This window comes from Vipera ursinii (assembly GCF_947247035.1).
Source record: "Vipera ursinii genome assembly, chromosome: 3".
Classification (NCBI taxonomy): domain Eukaryota; kingdom Metazoa; phylum Chordata; class Lepidosauria; order Squamata; family Viperidae; genus Vipera; species Vipera ursinii.
The window spans coordinates 105,516,107-105,531,882 of record NC_139516.1 but is presented as its reverse complement, the minus strand read 5'-3'; the positions used below and the strand labels follow the sequence as shown (position 1 = coordinate 105,531,882).

Sequence of the window (15,776 nt, the reverse complement as noted above, 5' to 3'; positions counted from 1 at the left end):
AAAATCCTATTACAGAGGGCAAACTCTGTTTAATTTATCCTGTCTCAAAAAAAGTGAAGGAGGTGTAATTGAGCAATGCATACTGAAAAAATCTGGAATCTCATTACATGCAACTAATCTGTCAATCCACTTAAGGTATACTTCTGGGTTTCCCAAAAGCAAACTAATAGCAAAAAAGTTAATTAAAATTAAAACAAGTAAACATACCACACTAAAATGAGTATGTAATTAGGAAGCATCAGTATGGTATAGTGGTAAAGGTGCTAGTCTAGAAGCAGGAGAACCAGGTGTTAGTTCACTTTCAAAAGCTCATGGGATGGCTTGGGATTAATCACAATCTCTCAGCCCAACCTATGTACTCCACTGGGTTGTTGCTGTGAGAAAATTGGGAGGGGAAAGCACTGTGTATGCTACCTTATATCACTAATCCAACTTCTAAAAGTAGGTCATAATTTAAATAAATCAAGTATTTTGCTAAAGACAATTATTAAGTTCTACTCAATATTGTAAAATGAGAATTTAGATTTAATACATGATAGAAGAAATCAAACCTACCACAAGAGTGTCCAAAGTATCTATTAGTGTCAGTGAAAACCTGGGTGAGAAAGGAGAGATTAAAAGTAGGATTTAAGATGCAATAGATAATTTATTATTAAATGTTCATGTAAGAACTTGTAAAAGACTGCCTATTACTAAAAAATAGTGAACAGTGTACTCCTTCCTCAAGTTGATGAACTGCTGAAGACACACAATGCTTTTATGAACCATTGAAGACTTCTGAAAACAGACTATATATTAAAATATGCATCATCAATTCATAAAAACATTGAATGACTTCAGCAGTTTATCAGCTCAAGAAAGTTCAACACTGTCTGCCATGGCAATCAACACCTGTTTGCAATGGTTGTAGCATTCCCAGAGTCACGTGATCATCATTTGCTACCTTCCCTAACAAGCAATGTCAATGGGAGAAGTGAAATTCACTTAACAACCACAGCAAAAAAGATCATAAAATTGGGTAAGAATCATTTAACAACGTATCACTTTGCAATGGAAGTTCCAACTGTGGTAATATTTTAAATTAATATTTATTTTATTTAGTTTAACTGTTTCATGACATTAAAACACTGTAACCTGCTATAAGATTCTTCAGATAATGCAGAAACTAAAAATAATTTGAAGAAATATAATCATGATCATCTATGATTCAATTATTAGTCACATATTATTTTTATTTTTCTCCATTTTAGTAAATATTCCTGTTCTTTTTATGGATATTTATTCAGAATTTAGATTCAGTTTTACTGAATTTGTAATAATGGATCCACAGATTTTCAATTAAAACTAAATACTGAATCTTCAAATAATTACTTCAAAATACTAACTTTCCCAAAGCATCATCCACATCTCCACGACTTGGTTCTTGACCCCGAATTCTTCCACGGCAAGTTAAAGGCATGAGCTCATCAGCTGGGTAAGCATGTTCCTGTTGGGGGAAAAAAGGAAATGAAAAACAAAACAGAATAATAATCTAGTGAAGTTGAAATGCTTACTCTTACAAATGCAGGTAATAAAATATATTCATGAGAGTATGCTTTTACAAAATTAAACAATGCAGAAAGTTCCAAATGGTACATAAGTCTCTTACATAGGACTAAATCAATATTTTTCATGAACTGCAATAAGTCATCAACTTACGACTACATGGAGTCCAGAATTGCAGTTGTAAGTCACTGTGATCATGCAGAGTCACCATGTGACTGGATTTGACCATTTTTAGAACAGTAACAAAGGGAGTCACCATGGTTGTTAAGTAAATCCACCCATATCCAATGGGTAGTTTCTCCCAGAAAATGACAAAAAAAGTGGCAAACATGATTATGTAACCATGCAATGCTGCAACTGGTCATAAATGCGAGCCACTTGCCGAGTGCCCAAAACACGATAACATCACTGCAGAGGGGAGGGGAGGTGGCAGTCATACCTTTGAGGGCAAATTGTAAGTTGGTTTATTAAAATCTGTCGTAACATCTAACAGTCGTTAAATAACTGATCATAAATCAAGTACTACCTGTAATACTTTTCCCACAGAAACATATTCATACATTCAGTTAGTACCATAGTAAAGAAACGGACTGCAAGACAAAAGCCATAATTACTCCAATGTTTTCTGAACTGTAGAAAGTAAGGGGAATTTTTGGTTTATTTTATGGTTCTGGGCTGTGTCCTTATTTAGTTAGTATACAATGTGGAATAATATTTTCTGGCTCAACATGGTTCAGAAATTATTTTTCAGAATAAGATGCATCACAAAATAACCAGCTCACTACCCTCAAAATCTTATTAAACCCTGAAAAATGTACACATCAGCCCTTATTTGTTCTCCTAAATTGGCTGAAACAATTGTTGCTAGTTGCGACATCATGTCCGAGCCATCGCGACCCCATGGACAATGTTCCTCCAGGCTTTCCTGTCCTCTACCATCTTCTGGAGTCCATTTAAGCTCACGCCTACTGCTTCAGTGACTCCATCCAGCCAGCTCGTTCTCTGTCGTCCCCTTCTATTGCCCTCAATCTTTCCCAGCATTAGACTCTTCTCCAGTGAGTCCTTCCTTCTCATTAGGTGACCAAAGTTTTGAGTTTCAACTTCAGGATCTGGCCTTCTAAAGAGCAGTCAGAGTTGATCTCTTTTAGGACTGACCAGTTTGAATGCCTTGCAGTCCAAGGGACTTGCAGGAGTCTTCTCCAGCACCATAGTACAAAAGCCTCAATTCTTTGGCACTCAGCCTTTCTTATGGTCCAAATTTCACAGCCATACATTGCAACTGAGAAAACCATGGCCTTGACTATACGCACTTTTGTTGGCAGGGTAATGTCTCTGCTTTTTAGTATGCTGTCTAGATTTGCCACAGCTTTCCTCCCCAGGAGCAAGCGTCTTTTAATTTCTTGGCTGCAGTCCCCATCTGCGGTGATCTTGGAGCCCAGGAAAATAAAATCTGTCACTACTTCCATTTCTTCCCCATCTATTTGCCAGGAATTGAGAGGGCCGGATGCCATGATCTTAGTTTTCTTAATGTTGAGTTTCAAGCCCACTTTTGCACTCTCCTTCTTCACCCGCATCAAGAGGCTCTTTAGTTCCTCTTTACTTTATGCCATAAAGGTGGTATCATCTGCATATCTTAGGTCAGTGATGGCAAACCTTTTAGAGACCGAGTGCCCAAACCGGAACCCAAAACCCACTTATTTATCGCAAAGTGCCAGGGCCGCATCAGCATTGTGGTGCCTTCAGGGGGGGCAGGGAGGTGCCTCTGAGTGCCGCCTCTGGCATGCAAAACTCAGGGGCACAAAAATGGGCCACTGTGCTGCAAGGGGCAAAATCGGCCGCCGCAGCACTGCGGGGTGCAGATACAAGACGCTGCACCATGGAAGAACGGGGCAGGGCATGTACTAAACCCACCCCATTTGCAGCGTGTGCGTGCTCGCAGCCCCGTGCACGCACACATGCATGTAAAATGCTTCCCCCTCCCTTTTCTTCCAGTCCACCAATCAACAATGGTTGGTGACCTCTGCTCTACCAACTCTGCTCGAGCTTGCAAGTTGGCTGCTTTGCCTCCTTTGTGCTGGGCGGGGCTCCTGCTCCAGGCAGTGGTGGTGGCCTGATGGACCTGCTGCTGGCGGCAGTGGCGCATGTGCCAACAGAGAGGGCTCTGAGTGCCACCTCTGGCACACGTGCCATAGGTCTACCACCACTTTCTTAGGTTGTTGATACTTGTCCCAGCAATCATAATTCCAACTTTTTATTCATCTAGCCCTGCCTTTCTCATGATGTGCTCTGCATACAAGTTAAATAGGCAGGGCTACAATATACAGCCTTGCCGGACTCCTTTTCCAATTTTGAATCCAATCAGTGCTTCTGTGTCCAGTTTTCACTGTTGCTTCTTGACCCGCGTATAGGTTTCTCAAGAGACAAATAAGATGGTCTGGTACTCCTATCTCTTTAAGAAAGGCTTTAGCATAGTCAGTGAAGCAGAAGTAAATGTTTTTCTGGAACTCCCTAGCTTTCTCCATGATCCAGCATATGTTGGCAATTTGATCTCTAGTTCCTCTGCCTCTTCGAAATCCTGCCTGTACTTCTGGTAGTTCTCGATCCACATACTGCTGGAGTCTAGTTTGTAGGATTTTAAGCATAACTTTACTAACATGTGAAATGAGTGTAATGGTGCGATAGCTTGAATATTCTTTGGCATTGCCTTTCTTTGGAATTGGAATGTAGCTTCATTCTTTCTGGCGCTACTAGTACTAGCCCTCTGCTCTTCCCCAGTAGCATATTGGACACCTTCCGACCTGAGGGGCTCATCTTCCAGTGTCATATTTTTTTGCCTTTTGGTACTGTCCATGGGGTTTTCATGGCAAAGATACTGGAGTGGGTTGCATTTCCTTCTCCAGTGGATCACATTTTGTCAGAACTCTCTGCTATGACCTGTCTATCTTGGGTGGCCCAGCATGGCATAGCTCATAGCTTCATTGAGTTACACAAGCCCCTTTGCTGCAACAAGGCAGTAATCCATAAAGGGGGGGCTGAAACAATAAATCCAGCTTAATGTTTTCAAAAATATCCCCCCAAAACTTTCAACACTACAAATTTCTTTTTTCAACTTTCAAAAGTCAAAAAGTAAATGGTTACATATTGTGGAGCACCATTTTTTGTATTTTCAGGATTGGCTTTGAAAAGTTCCTTATTCAGCACACCTCAAGTTGCTAAACTGATGGTTCATTACACAAGTGTTGCACATAAATAAGAATTCTTTGTCAGCAACTTGTTTTGAATTGATTCACATTGTTTTAAAGAGGTTAATTAATACAATTCAGGGATGGAAATAAAATATTCACAATGGTTTTGCCATCTAGAACTAGTTAAACCTGAAAGTCTCTTACACTGTTTTCATTTTTAAAAAATTGGGAAGACATCCTTGCAATTTGAACAGCTGGATCACTGCCCCTTCTGCCTCCATCCTTAGAAAAGCACAGAATCTAAACTTAATAGTTAATCAGACTGAATAATCCCTTTGGAATAAGAATGTATTTACATTCAAAACAATGTATTTAAGAAGATCACTACAATGACAAGTAGTGATCAGCAGATTTTCCAAGCCAAGGTCCTTAACAAGTGTGTTACATTCTCACTAATGTCCCTAAAAGGGGTATTTAAAGGATTTTGGAAACATTCATTTCAATTTCAAAAACTGCTTAATTTCAGGAATATTCAGTATTGAATATTCAATCTGAAACAGAGGTTATGAGCTAGAGATAGGGTCAGTTTGAACACCTACAGAATGGCTAAAATGGATTCTGTAATTTTTTGTTCTGTTTAAATGCAGAACAAAGTATATAACTCAATATATTTCAGAATGAAAATATTTTACACACCACTAGTACTTAATAGTAATATACACCATAATAGGATGGCAGAATTTCATTTCCAAACCAAAATTCAAACTCTGCCTTCAGAAAAGTGCTAGCATATAGATTTTCATCTGTATACAAACTATCATTTTTGCTGTATGTACATCCATATACAAATAAAATCATGTTCCAAAATACTGAAAAAACATTCTACAAGATAGCTTTTAATGTCACCATTTGGTTTGTTAAATGATAAATTTAGCAATAATCTTTTTAAGAAACACATTTAATCTTGTGGCACATTGAATGATCACATCCTCACATTTATAAAGATGATGGTTCTGCTCTTTTACTAGCTCTAAAGATAAACCTTATATTTCTTTGACCTTTACTCACTTATTATTTGCCACGCTGATGGAGAGGACATAAATGACAATAACAGGGATTCTACATTTCTTTGAAATGTCAGGAGCCTCAAGATAAAAATATTGCACTAAGATGTCACTTAAAAAGCTTTTACAAAATAGGTAGGATTGCAGATTTGTCAACTAATTATCTGGTACAGAAGTATCACACTAGGCTTTTATGGATATTAGGGAAGAGGATTTAGGGCAAGTCATCAGCTGGATTGTATTTTTAAATCCATCTAAATATCCTTCCCTCCTTACCACTAAATCAACAACATCAACACCAAAAGAATAGAATTTGTAACTATGAGCACTATGTAATTCTTTAAAAAACTCAGTAAAAAAATGGAACTTTTCATTGAAGAAATGTATGATATATAAAGCAAGACTTAATGAATGTTCCCTTTTAAAAAATAGAAAACCACATTTTCAAGTAACTTCAAATAGTAATAGTCTATATTTCTAGCATAGAATTTTGCTACATTGTCCAAAAAAAACTAAAAGAAATCTTACAAGATTGAAAAATGAGGAAAGAGTTGATCTATATATAGAATATATATAGATCAAAAAGAAAGTTTAAATCCTTGATCTTGTTTGCCAAATTCAATATACCGTACTCACAAATTCTATTTGCTTAAGGCTCTAGGACCCATGATAAATAAATATCCTTTTGACATAAAATCTTCCAGGATGTGCCATGTCATATACTTCCTTAATATAAATAATTCATGCTACAAGTGTAGAAATCCTCTATTACCTCACAAATGATAAAAAAGCCTTTTCACAATACAGTATAAATGAATGACAGCATGACCTAGGTTTATATTTTCTCCAACACAAAAAATATACACAATTTTACATATATTTTATTTGAAGTTACATGCACCATACTTATAAATACAGTAGGGCATAAATGTGATGATTCTGTCCTATGAAATTCATAAGACAAATTGAAAACCAAGAAAACAATGGGTCTCAGTTGAATATTTTAGCAGCCAAAATTAGTATCATATTCACAGTTTCAATGTTATTCTCTGCAAGAAATTCATGTTATCTATATTCACTAAAACTCTTGATAAAAAAGTTTGCCATGAAATTATGCACCAATCATTCGTCTTAGCTAAATATGATTGGCTGAAGGATTTGCCAAATTACTTGTAGACCTGTGATTAGTGAGATTTTAATAAAACACTTCTTGGTTTCCAACTTGGATCTTAGACACAAAAGCTACACCTAGTTGTATTATAGCTTAAACATTTTTATTAGATTGGTAAGTATGAATATAGTTCACCTTAATTCATCACTTCTATAAAATAACATGTATCTTTATCTGAATTGTTTTAAGGAAACAATTATAGAATTTCTAGCATGACAAAGTATCTACCATTTATTTTTAAAAAGAGTTTTAAAATGTGCAAGTAAACCTGAACAGCTCTAGCTGATCTAAGTAGAATTCTTTCACTGGATTGGAATCCCTGTTCCTGGAGTGTTTTTTGTCATGCTTATAATCTGCAACTCCTTCCCTTATAGACTATGCTATTCAATTTCAACAAATTCAAGGACTGAGAAAAAGGATTCATTACTTAGGACAAAAAAACTAGTCTTAAATAGATTAGATCTTAACATGAAAACAGGCTAAGAATTAAACAAGTAAGAACTGCAGTGTAATTCACTGTAAACCATACATTAACACATTAACATTAACCTGTTTTCAGTTGATGATAGCATGATTCAGCATATTACACCAAACAATAATTATGATCCTTGATTGTATTTTAGTATAAGAATGAGCAGCCAATAGCTTGCCAATCATCTGTGGACCCCAAATTCCTTTTTGAAGACTTGCCACTGAATTTTGTTAGTCAAACTATCAAGGAATGGAAGTATGACCTCTCCCCATTGTTTACAGGGGGGGAAATATTAGGATATATATGCTTTCTCTTAGGATTAATACACTAAGGAAAGAAACAAAAACCAGAGTCCAAAAACATAGTATCAGTATGAAAGTAGAGCACTACTATCTGCAGGTGATGGGCTGGCCAACCTTACATGAAATCATAATTAAAAATACTAGCAAGAGTTCATCACATATACTTTATGTAAAAACAGCTTTAAAACAGATTTTTATTTAATGTTAAAATAATGTAAACATTGCACATACCATATAATTGCTATAGGCATGATCAAACATTTCCAGTACTTGATTTCTGAAAAAGAAAAACGAAAATAATTCAATTCTGCTCAAGTGATTTACTAGCAACACTTTTTTAAATCTGCAGACTTTCCAAACATTTGGATTATATTATATTATAATAAGATGCGACAAACAGTACAACTGAGCACTTATATAAAGCCAAAATCGATATGCTATTTCAATTTTATTAAAATTTATTTTAACAATCCTAAACTATGTAGCCATTTATTATTACAAAAGAGCAATAATTCTTTATGAAATTATTTTTAAAACAAATGGCTTTTTTTACTTAACAGGAATTCAAAATGATTATATGAATGTAGATGTTCCAGAAAGAGATCCATGTACAGTATCTATTGAGCTTTCTAAGCAGATAAGATTCAATACTGATGTGTTTTTTTTAATGCTTAGTTAGGTGACAGTACTTAGCTCACTTTAGCTGCTCTCAAAAAAGCAAAAGTCAGGAAGACTTCAGGACAGTACGCTAGATTGAGAACTCAAAAATATCCTGGAAGGGGGCAATTAAGAAAATTACATGGCCATTTTCAAAACATCATGAGTTCAGATTCAAATGTGTATTGCGCGCGCACCACTGCCCGTTCAAAGAGGTGCGCGCGCACCGGGCGGCTGGGAGCTGCAGGAGACGGCTCAAAGAGCTGCATGCGGCTCCGGATCTGCGGGTTGCCGACCCGTGCCTATATGGGTATATAAGGTATAGCAATAATCAATCACTTTATATTCTCTGCGTAGTGCATGATTATTCAAGAAAACTTCAGACTGTAATTTTATACATATTTACATATGTATCTAATAAAAAAATGAAACATCTACTTTGAAGTAAATATGTACAGAATTGTATAGGATTAAGAGGAAGTTGCATTAAATAAGTTTTTTTTAAATCTTATGAAATCAAATACATTTTCATATCATTTAAAAGTTGATAATGAATGTTGGAAAAAAGGTCTTCATCGTGGTTCATCCAAGATGAAAATAAACATGGCAACTGCTTTGGGAAGAAGGTTGTAGTTTATTGGAGAGGAAAACCAGACAGGAAGATGGCTGGCAGAAAAGAAAGGCTGAACACATGTAGGGAGTGGGGTTTTATACCCTCTGGAGCCTTTTGTTTGGAGCTGCTTCCTCTTCCTGTTCCTGTTTGAGGCTATTTCCTGTGTCATGGACTTTTGACCTGAGTCTGAGTGTGCCTTTCTGGTATTCTGATGGTGATGGGTTAATCCCATTATGTCCAAAGGTCATGTCCTGCTTCCCTGGGGCTGGGCTATGTACATTTTAGGTCTTTGTCTTCTTAATCTCCTAACTCCCTGGATTTAAATCTGCATCTCTATAGAGCCCCTGCTTGGGGCAGGGAGACCTGGGGCGATTAAAAAAACTGGGCATGCTTTCCTGCCTGTTTAAGATCTTTTGAGGCAATATATTTTTCTGCCCTTTTAATATTTCCTTCTCTGGGGAGCTGACTTCCCACATGAATACAGGTGCATTTTCATATCAAAGATTTACTTTATTAGAATACTGCAGTTAATAGTCAAGCAATCAAGCTATGAATTAGGAAATTCTTAATTTAGAGCCACAGAATAAATCCAAGTTCCATTTTCCATAAAGGCTAGAGGACTCCAGAAATCTAATGTTCTCCTAATGCTGCTCTCAAAAAATGTATTTGTTTTCTGCCATAGATTAAATTATGCAGAATTGACTTGGGAGGCCGGTGTGTGGTGTAGTTGGTTCACATAGTGTGGTGGGATGGAGGGTTTGTTGTCACTGTGTGTTGGGGGGGAGAGCACGGGGGGGGGGAGGCTCAGCTAATCTCAATGTACACATGTTGTACTTTGACAATAAAGGTTTATTTATTTATTTATTAATATTACAACAGTTTTAAAAAAGTGAAATGTGGAAACATTATAAATGTAATGTGTGGATGCATCCTTGATTATTAGTAGACATGGACACTGAAGATATTTGCTATATTAGGTTCCTCGATGTACATTCATGTGGAACATGTACATATTTTTTGTTTTATTCTATGAAACCCCAGCATCTGATTTGCCTTTTAAGTAAGCTCATTATTTGCTATAATTTTAAAGTATCTAGTCTTTCAAAACACTGTTTGCACAGCTAACAAGATGATCCTTTAACGGTGAAATATCCAATCTTTACAAGTAATTATATTGTCCACATAGCATTAGTTTACAGGGCCTTCAACTGTCCTCAAAGGAAGTCAACAGCAAAGAAATAAATGCATTTCTCTGAGAAGTTCCAAAATTACTTTCAACTATGGCAGGGGTAGGCAACCTTGGCTCTTTTATGACTCATGGACTTCAGCTCCCAGAAATCCTGAGCCAATCCTGAACTATGGGATTCACTCCTCTTTGACAATAACTGTTACATCACATATATTTAAAATTCTGTATTAAATACACTTATACCTTATTGAAATATTAGAACCACCATATTGCCATATGATAAACACACATGGAACATGCATCACTGAAAAATTGATCAGCAAAATGTGAAATACTAAAATGAAAAAAGTGTTCCAACTCACCTATAAAAAGCAAGGACACAGAGATAAGAGAAGCTCAGTACTTATATAAGTGAGCTTTAAATTATATGAACATCATTTTCTAGAATAACTTCCATACATTTATGATCCTGGTAGCATTTTTTAAACTTGAGGAACTGCATCCTTCAGCTTAACCCCCCCCCCCAATCTTTCTATTCTCTCTCAATGACAGCATTTGTTCTGAAGTTTTATTGCTCACTTTGACTAACATTTCTCACTTGGCCTAACTTAAGTTCTTACATCCCTGCCTTGCTATGACAATCATCATTTCTAGACAAGGAAGTTTCACAAAAAATAATGGCGGGTGGAGGAAATTTTTCGAAGGGGGGGGGAAACCTAACGAAATACGACTTAGATTTTGAAAACCTACAGAGTACCATATTTATTGTCCAGCTTTACATTTAAAAACTGAGTAAAACATGAGCTGGGGTATCCTTGTCAGTCTGCCTCGGGGACAAGCTTGAAATCAGCCCTCAGTTGTGTCAGGTTAAAGAAGACTTCAGAGAAACTGCTCAGTCTCCTCAAGCAGCCAAATGCAACTAGGAGCAGGGCTTCAATCAGGATAGAGCTGGAAGGGGCCTTGGAGGTCTTCCGGTCCAACATCAATTCCTTCCTCGGTCCATGACACAATATGTTCACCCTCCCCTTCACAAAACCACGGTTCGCAACCAGACCAACCAAGGGAGGCTCAGCTGCGGCACAGAAAAAAATAAAGCGGGCGACGGGAAAAAAGGGCTCTTACCCAAGATAACGTTTCTCTTCCCGGCTCATAGCCTGCACTCCCGGCGCTGCTGCCAACACCGAAGAAGCAGAGAGGAGGCCCAAAGCCAGCAGTTTCCAGCCAGACCAACGGCCTGCTAGGCAGTTGCCGCTCCTTCCCTCACCCCCAGCTGGTGCTCCGCTCATAGCGGCAGCTGCCCCGCTAGGCCCGGCTCTGTCCCATCCCTTCAAACAGCGCGGCCGCCTCAGAAGACGAGGGACCTTCGCTCGCCTTCTCTCTCACACACACACCCCCTCCCTTTCTTTGGCGTAGCCAAGGAAACCGGAATCTTGCCGCTAGGTTGCTTCCGGGTTCCCTTCCGGTCACGTGACATGCCGCTACCCACGGCCCAATGAGACCTAAGGTTTGCGTCACCTGACCGTGCGTTAACCCCCCCCGTTCCCTCCCGGATGCAGTGATACGTGGAACAAACGGGCGGCTACCTCCTAACCTGGACGTGGCTGTCGCACTCTCAAAAGATAACCATTTGTTCTAGCGACCGCTCTCTCCGTCGAAATACGTAATTTCCGGCTTCATCTCGGGCCGATCCTTGTTTGGAAAAAATGATGCCAAGGGCTGAATTTAAAACGACACACACACACCACACACACACACACCCTCTCTATACACTGGATGTGATAGGGAATCTTCCTGCCCCGAAACGTCGGAAATTTTTGTTGTATCAGGCGTATTCATTATGTCCTGATCAGGCAGGGAAAGAGTGAAGCTTAAGGAGGTCTGAATTCGCGGTGATTTCACGTTGATGCTCGGAGCAACAACAACGGCTCGATGGACACTACTCAGCCTCGGAAAAGCGAATGTGATTGTGGAGAATTTGCGCAGCTCGGAGTGGAACATTTGGGGCTTCAGAAGCTCCCCTAGTGGACGTTCTATCACTCGCCTACGTCACAACATCAGGGCAGTGATCTTGCGAGTGGCGTGTTTCAGGATCATATAGCATTGAAGTTGTTGCCCAGGCGTAATGACACACCTCCAAATTTAAAAAAACAAAACTTAAAAAAACTCCTGCGTCAAACGGAATTGTCCGCTTTCTGCATTTTCTTTTTCTGGGCCATCAGGGTGTTTTTTTCCCTGGTCCTCTTATACCTGCAGCTGAACTGTCAATCGGATAAAGAAACATCTCTTAAACTAATGCCAAGATATTGAACGTATCCTAAGTACCTTCGTTACATTTGCTGCAACCCACGGGCATGACTTCCGCCAGAAATGGAAAAACGGTTGTTTCCTATTCTCACATAAATCTTTAACATTGCTTGTAATTTTTTAAAAAAGAGTTGGAGCTTTGGTTTTAGCTGCTGTCCTCAATTCGCATATTTATTTATTTGTATCCCACCTTTATTTTTACAGATAACCCAAAGCAGCAAACATATCCAACACAACTTCCTCCTCCTATTTTCCCCAGAACAACAACCCTGAGAGGTGCGTTGGGCTGAGAGTGATTGGTGCAAGTCACCCAGCTGTCTCATGGCTAAGGCATGAACCCATTCTTTCTAGTGCCTTTTTTATATAAATATTTTATTAGAATTTTTTAACATAACATAAATCATTATAAAACAGAAGGTTGTCTGGGTAACATTTATAAGACAGTCCTTAACAATTAATTTCTATAATCTATATTCCATATGTTAATTTCATTTGATTTCCCCTTTCCCCAAAGTATCTTTCTTTGCAAAACATTAGATTAAGACAATTTTATTTACTTAACAACAGTTAAATATATAGTTTCAATAATCCTGTGTATCGTTTTTGTTGCCTTATCATAAATCCTGTCACCATGTTTATTTCAGCTTATTTCTCCCCCCAAATTCTAAATATTCTTACAAGTGACAATCTTTTTAACACTTAACTATATTTACATTGGTGTATTTCATTCTGTTTTTTCCATATAAACCCTCTCATGCTTTTATATTTCTTAATAAGTAAAAAAGTAAAAAGAAACTGCTAAGCTTGTAAGCCGCCCTGAGTCTTCGGAGAAGGGCGGGATATAAATGTAATAATAATAATAATAATTAAAAAAAGAGCAGCTTATTTCTCCCTCCAAATTCTAAATGTTCTTACAAATAACAATCATTTCAACATTTAACTATATTTATATTAGTGAATTTAGTTCTGTTTTTTCCATATAAACCCTCTTTATGCTTTTATATTTTTAATAAGCAAAAAAAAGTAGAAGGAAGAGAAAAAAAGAGACAAAAAATACAAGAGCACTAGGATACAAAAAATAACATATGAAAATATGTATTTCTCCTAATTTAATATATATTTATTCCCTCAATTTCTCATTCTTTTTAACCATAGCTAAGAATGTATTTAATCTATTTAAACTTTGAACATTCCATTCAATAGTTCTAATCATCTAATCCTTTAAGTCTCATTCAAAACACATTTTTTATATTTTTCTTATCATCACATTTAAATAGCTAAAACATTTGCTTTTGTTTAAATCATTTCAACTTAGAAGAACAGAAAAAAACAATTATATTAAAAGGAAGGGAAAAATTTTTCCCTCTAAGAGTAGTATATTTCAAAATTTTCCCATTTCTTAGCCATATTCAAACAAATGTTTCTTTTTGAAGTATTCTTTCTGATATGCTCCATCTTTTCCCTGAAATTTCATTTTAGTCTTTTTTCTCTGGTCGTTGTCTTTCTTAATATGTTTTGCTGCATCATTTGTTTCCCTGTAGGGAATTTTTTCTCATTCTTTTCCTTATCTTCAAAGATATTTAGACGTATTAAAATATTTCCCATTTGGATTAAATCATATTTTTTTATTTTATATGATTCCATCTTCAAGTCTTTTCCTCAAAATTATATTTAATCATCTCTGTTATATTTTCCTGAGAAAGTTCTTGAAGTGAAATTAAGTTGAAAATAAGTTGATTCATGCTCTCAAGTTTCTTCTGCATTCCTTGTAGTTTAAGGTCATTGTCCTTTGAAATTTTTTCTGCTTATCATATGCTTCCTTTTGTAAAATGAGCATTTTATAAGGGTCCTTCTTCAAGTCTCTATCCTCAGAATTTTGTTCAGTCATCTCTACTGTATTTTCCTGAGAAATTTCTTCGAGTGAAATTAAGTTGAAAATGAGTTGATTCATGCTCTCAAAGTTATTCTGGATTTCTATGTGGTTTAAAGTCATTGTCCTTTGGAATTGTTGTCGTTCATCATATGTTTCCTTTTGTAAAGTATTCATTGCTTCAGCTGTGTTATCTTCATTTTGTTTAAACAGGTGCATTTTCTAAAAGCTTAGAAGTTCAAAGGGAAAAAAGAAAAAAATCCTCATCCACCAGCAGGTGTCAGCATTTGCTCATTTTTTTATGTCTTTCTAGTTGTTTTCTTTCTCTAAAGGGTAAATTTCGCCACTTAACTGAAAGAGAGGGGGCGGAATCCCCCTCCCCCTTTCCTTCTTCGGAGATCTCTTATTTTGGGGATTTTCTTCTTCAGGAAAGTAGGTAGAATAGAGAAAATCAATATTCTTACCCAGATTCAAGCATGCTGTTTACTATTCGCTTAGTTTAATCGCTTATGGCTTCCGTTGTTTCAGCTATGGCTGAACATGGCGTTAGCCAGCCTTTTCTTCCATTGGTTTCTGGGAGGCTTCTCCTGGACTGTTCGGAGAGACCACCGTCTCTCCTAAGTCCCTGGGATTTCATTCCACCACTTCAGGGTGGATTCTGGCCCCTTAGGGTCCCCAACAAAAAGAAATTTCAGCTGGAGGATCGACATTTCAAATTCTCCAACTGCTTCGCTGAAAACAGGAACTGGAAACCCTTTCTTTCTAGTGCCTTAACCACTAGACCAAACTGGCTCATATTGGAAGCTGCAGGATTACAATTAGAGTGGATAGAAGAGAGAGTTGATAGTTGATAGACATTTCTATCAAACGCATTGTTTCAAATGACACTGAATTCTTGGGTTTGGATGGATGAGAGCAAGATACTTTATACTTAGTCACAACATTGCTATTATTCTCTTATTTTTGGCAGTTTCTTATCACCATTCAGAAAAAGTGTCTGTCTATATCTATCTATCATCTATACACACACACACACACACACACAAACAAACACACATATACACAAAATGCAAAAATTGACACTTGCCTGTCAAAGCCCACAATGTAGTGCTTTAAAGGAATGTTGGGAATTGTAGTTTCTGTAGCATGAATTATCAAGTACGGTACTGTTCTACAGTAGTGCTCTACAGTTTTTCCAATGTTCCCTCCTCCACAAAAATAATAATCTACAGCAGAGCTTTTCAACCTTTTCACCCGTTGTACCACTTTTAGGATATGGCAATATTTGAGTACCACCAGTTGCCCAGCAACGTGTCAAAAACTTGACCAAAAAAAAAGAGGAAAAAAATGATAAAGTACAGGTAGTCCTTGACTTACAACAATTCGCTTAGTGATTGTTCGAAG

The 15,776-nt window shown here is 37.2% G+C and overlaps 1 protein-coding gene across 2 annotated transcripts in view; it reads right to left on the bottom strand.

The window, feature by feature from the left end:
- EDEM3 (ER degradation enhancing alpha-mannosidase like protein 3) overlaps nt 1-11,591 on the bottom strand; it is a 59,294-nt gene extending 47,703 nt beyond the window's left edge. For both annotated transcript variants that reach the window (XM_083359072.1, XM_083359073.1), the window contains exons 1-4: nt 11,321-11,591; nt 7,971-8,016; nt 1,386-1,486; nt 556-595 (exon numbers count right to left, since the gene is read on the bottom strand). In XM_083359072.1, the coding sequence (XP_083215198.1) occupies nt 556-595; nt 1,386-1,486; nt 7,971-8,016; nt 11,321-11,484 (351 nt within the window). In that variant the 5' untranslated portion in view covers nt 11,485-11,591. The remainder of the gene's footprint in view (nt 1-555; nt 596-1,385; nt 1,487-7,970; nt 8,017-11,320) is intronic.
- Nucleotides 11,592-15,776: the final 4,185 nt, after the last annotated feature.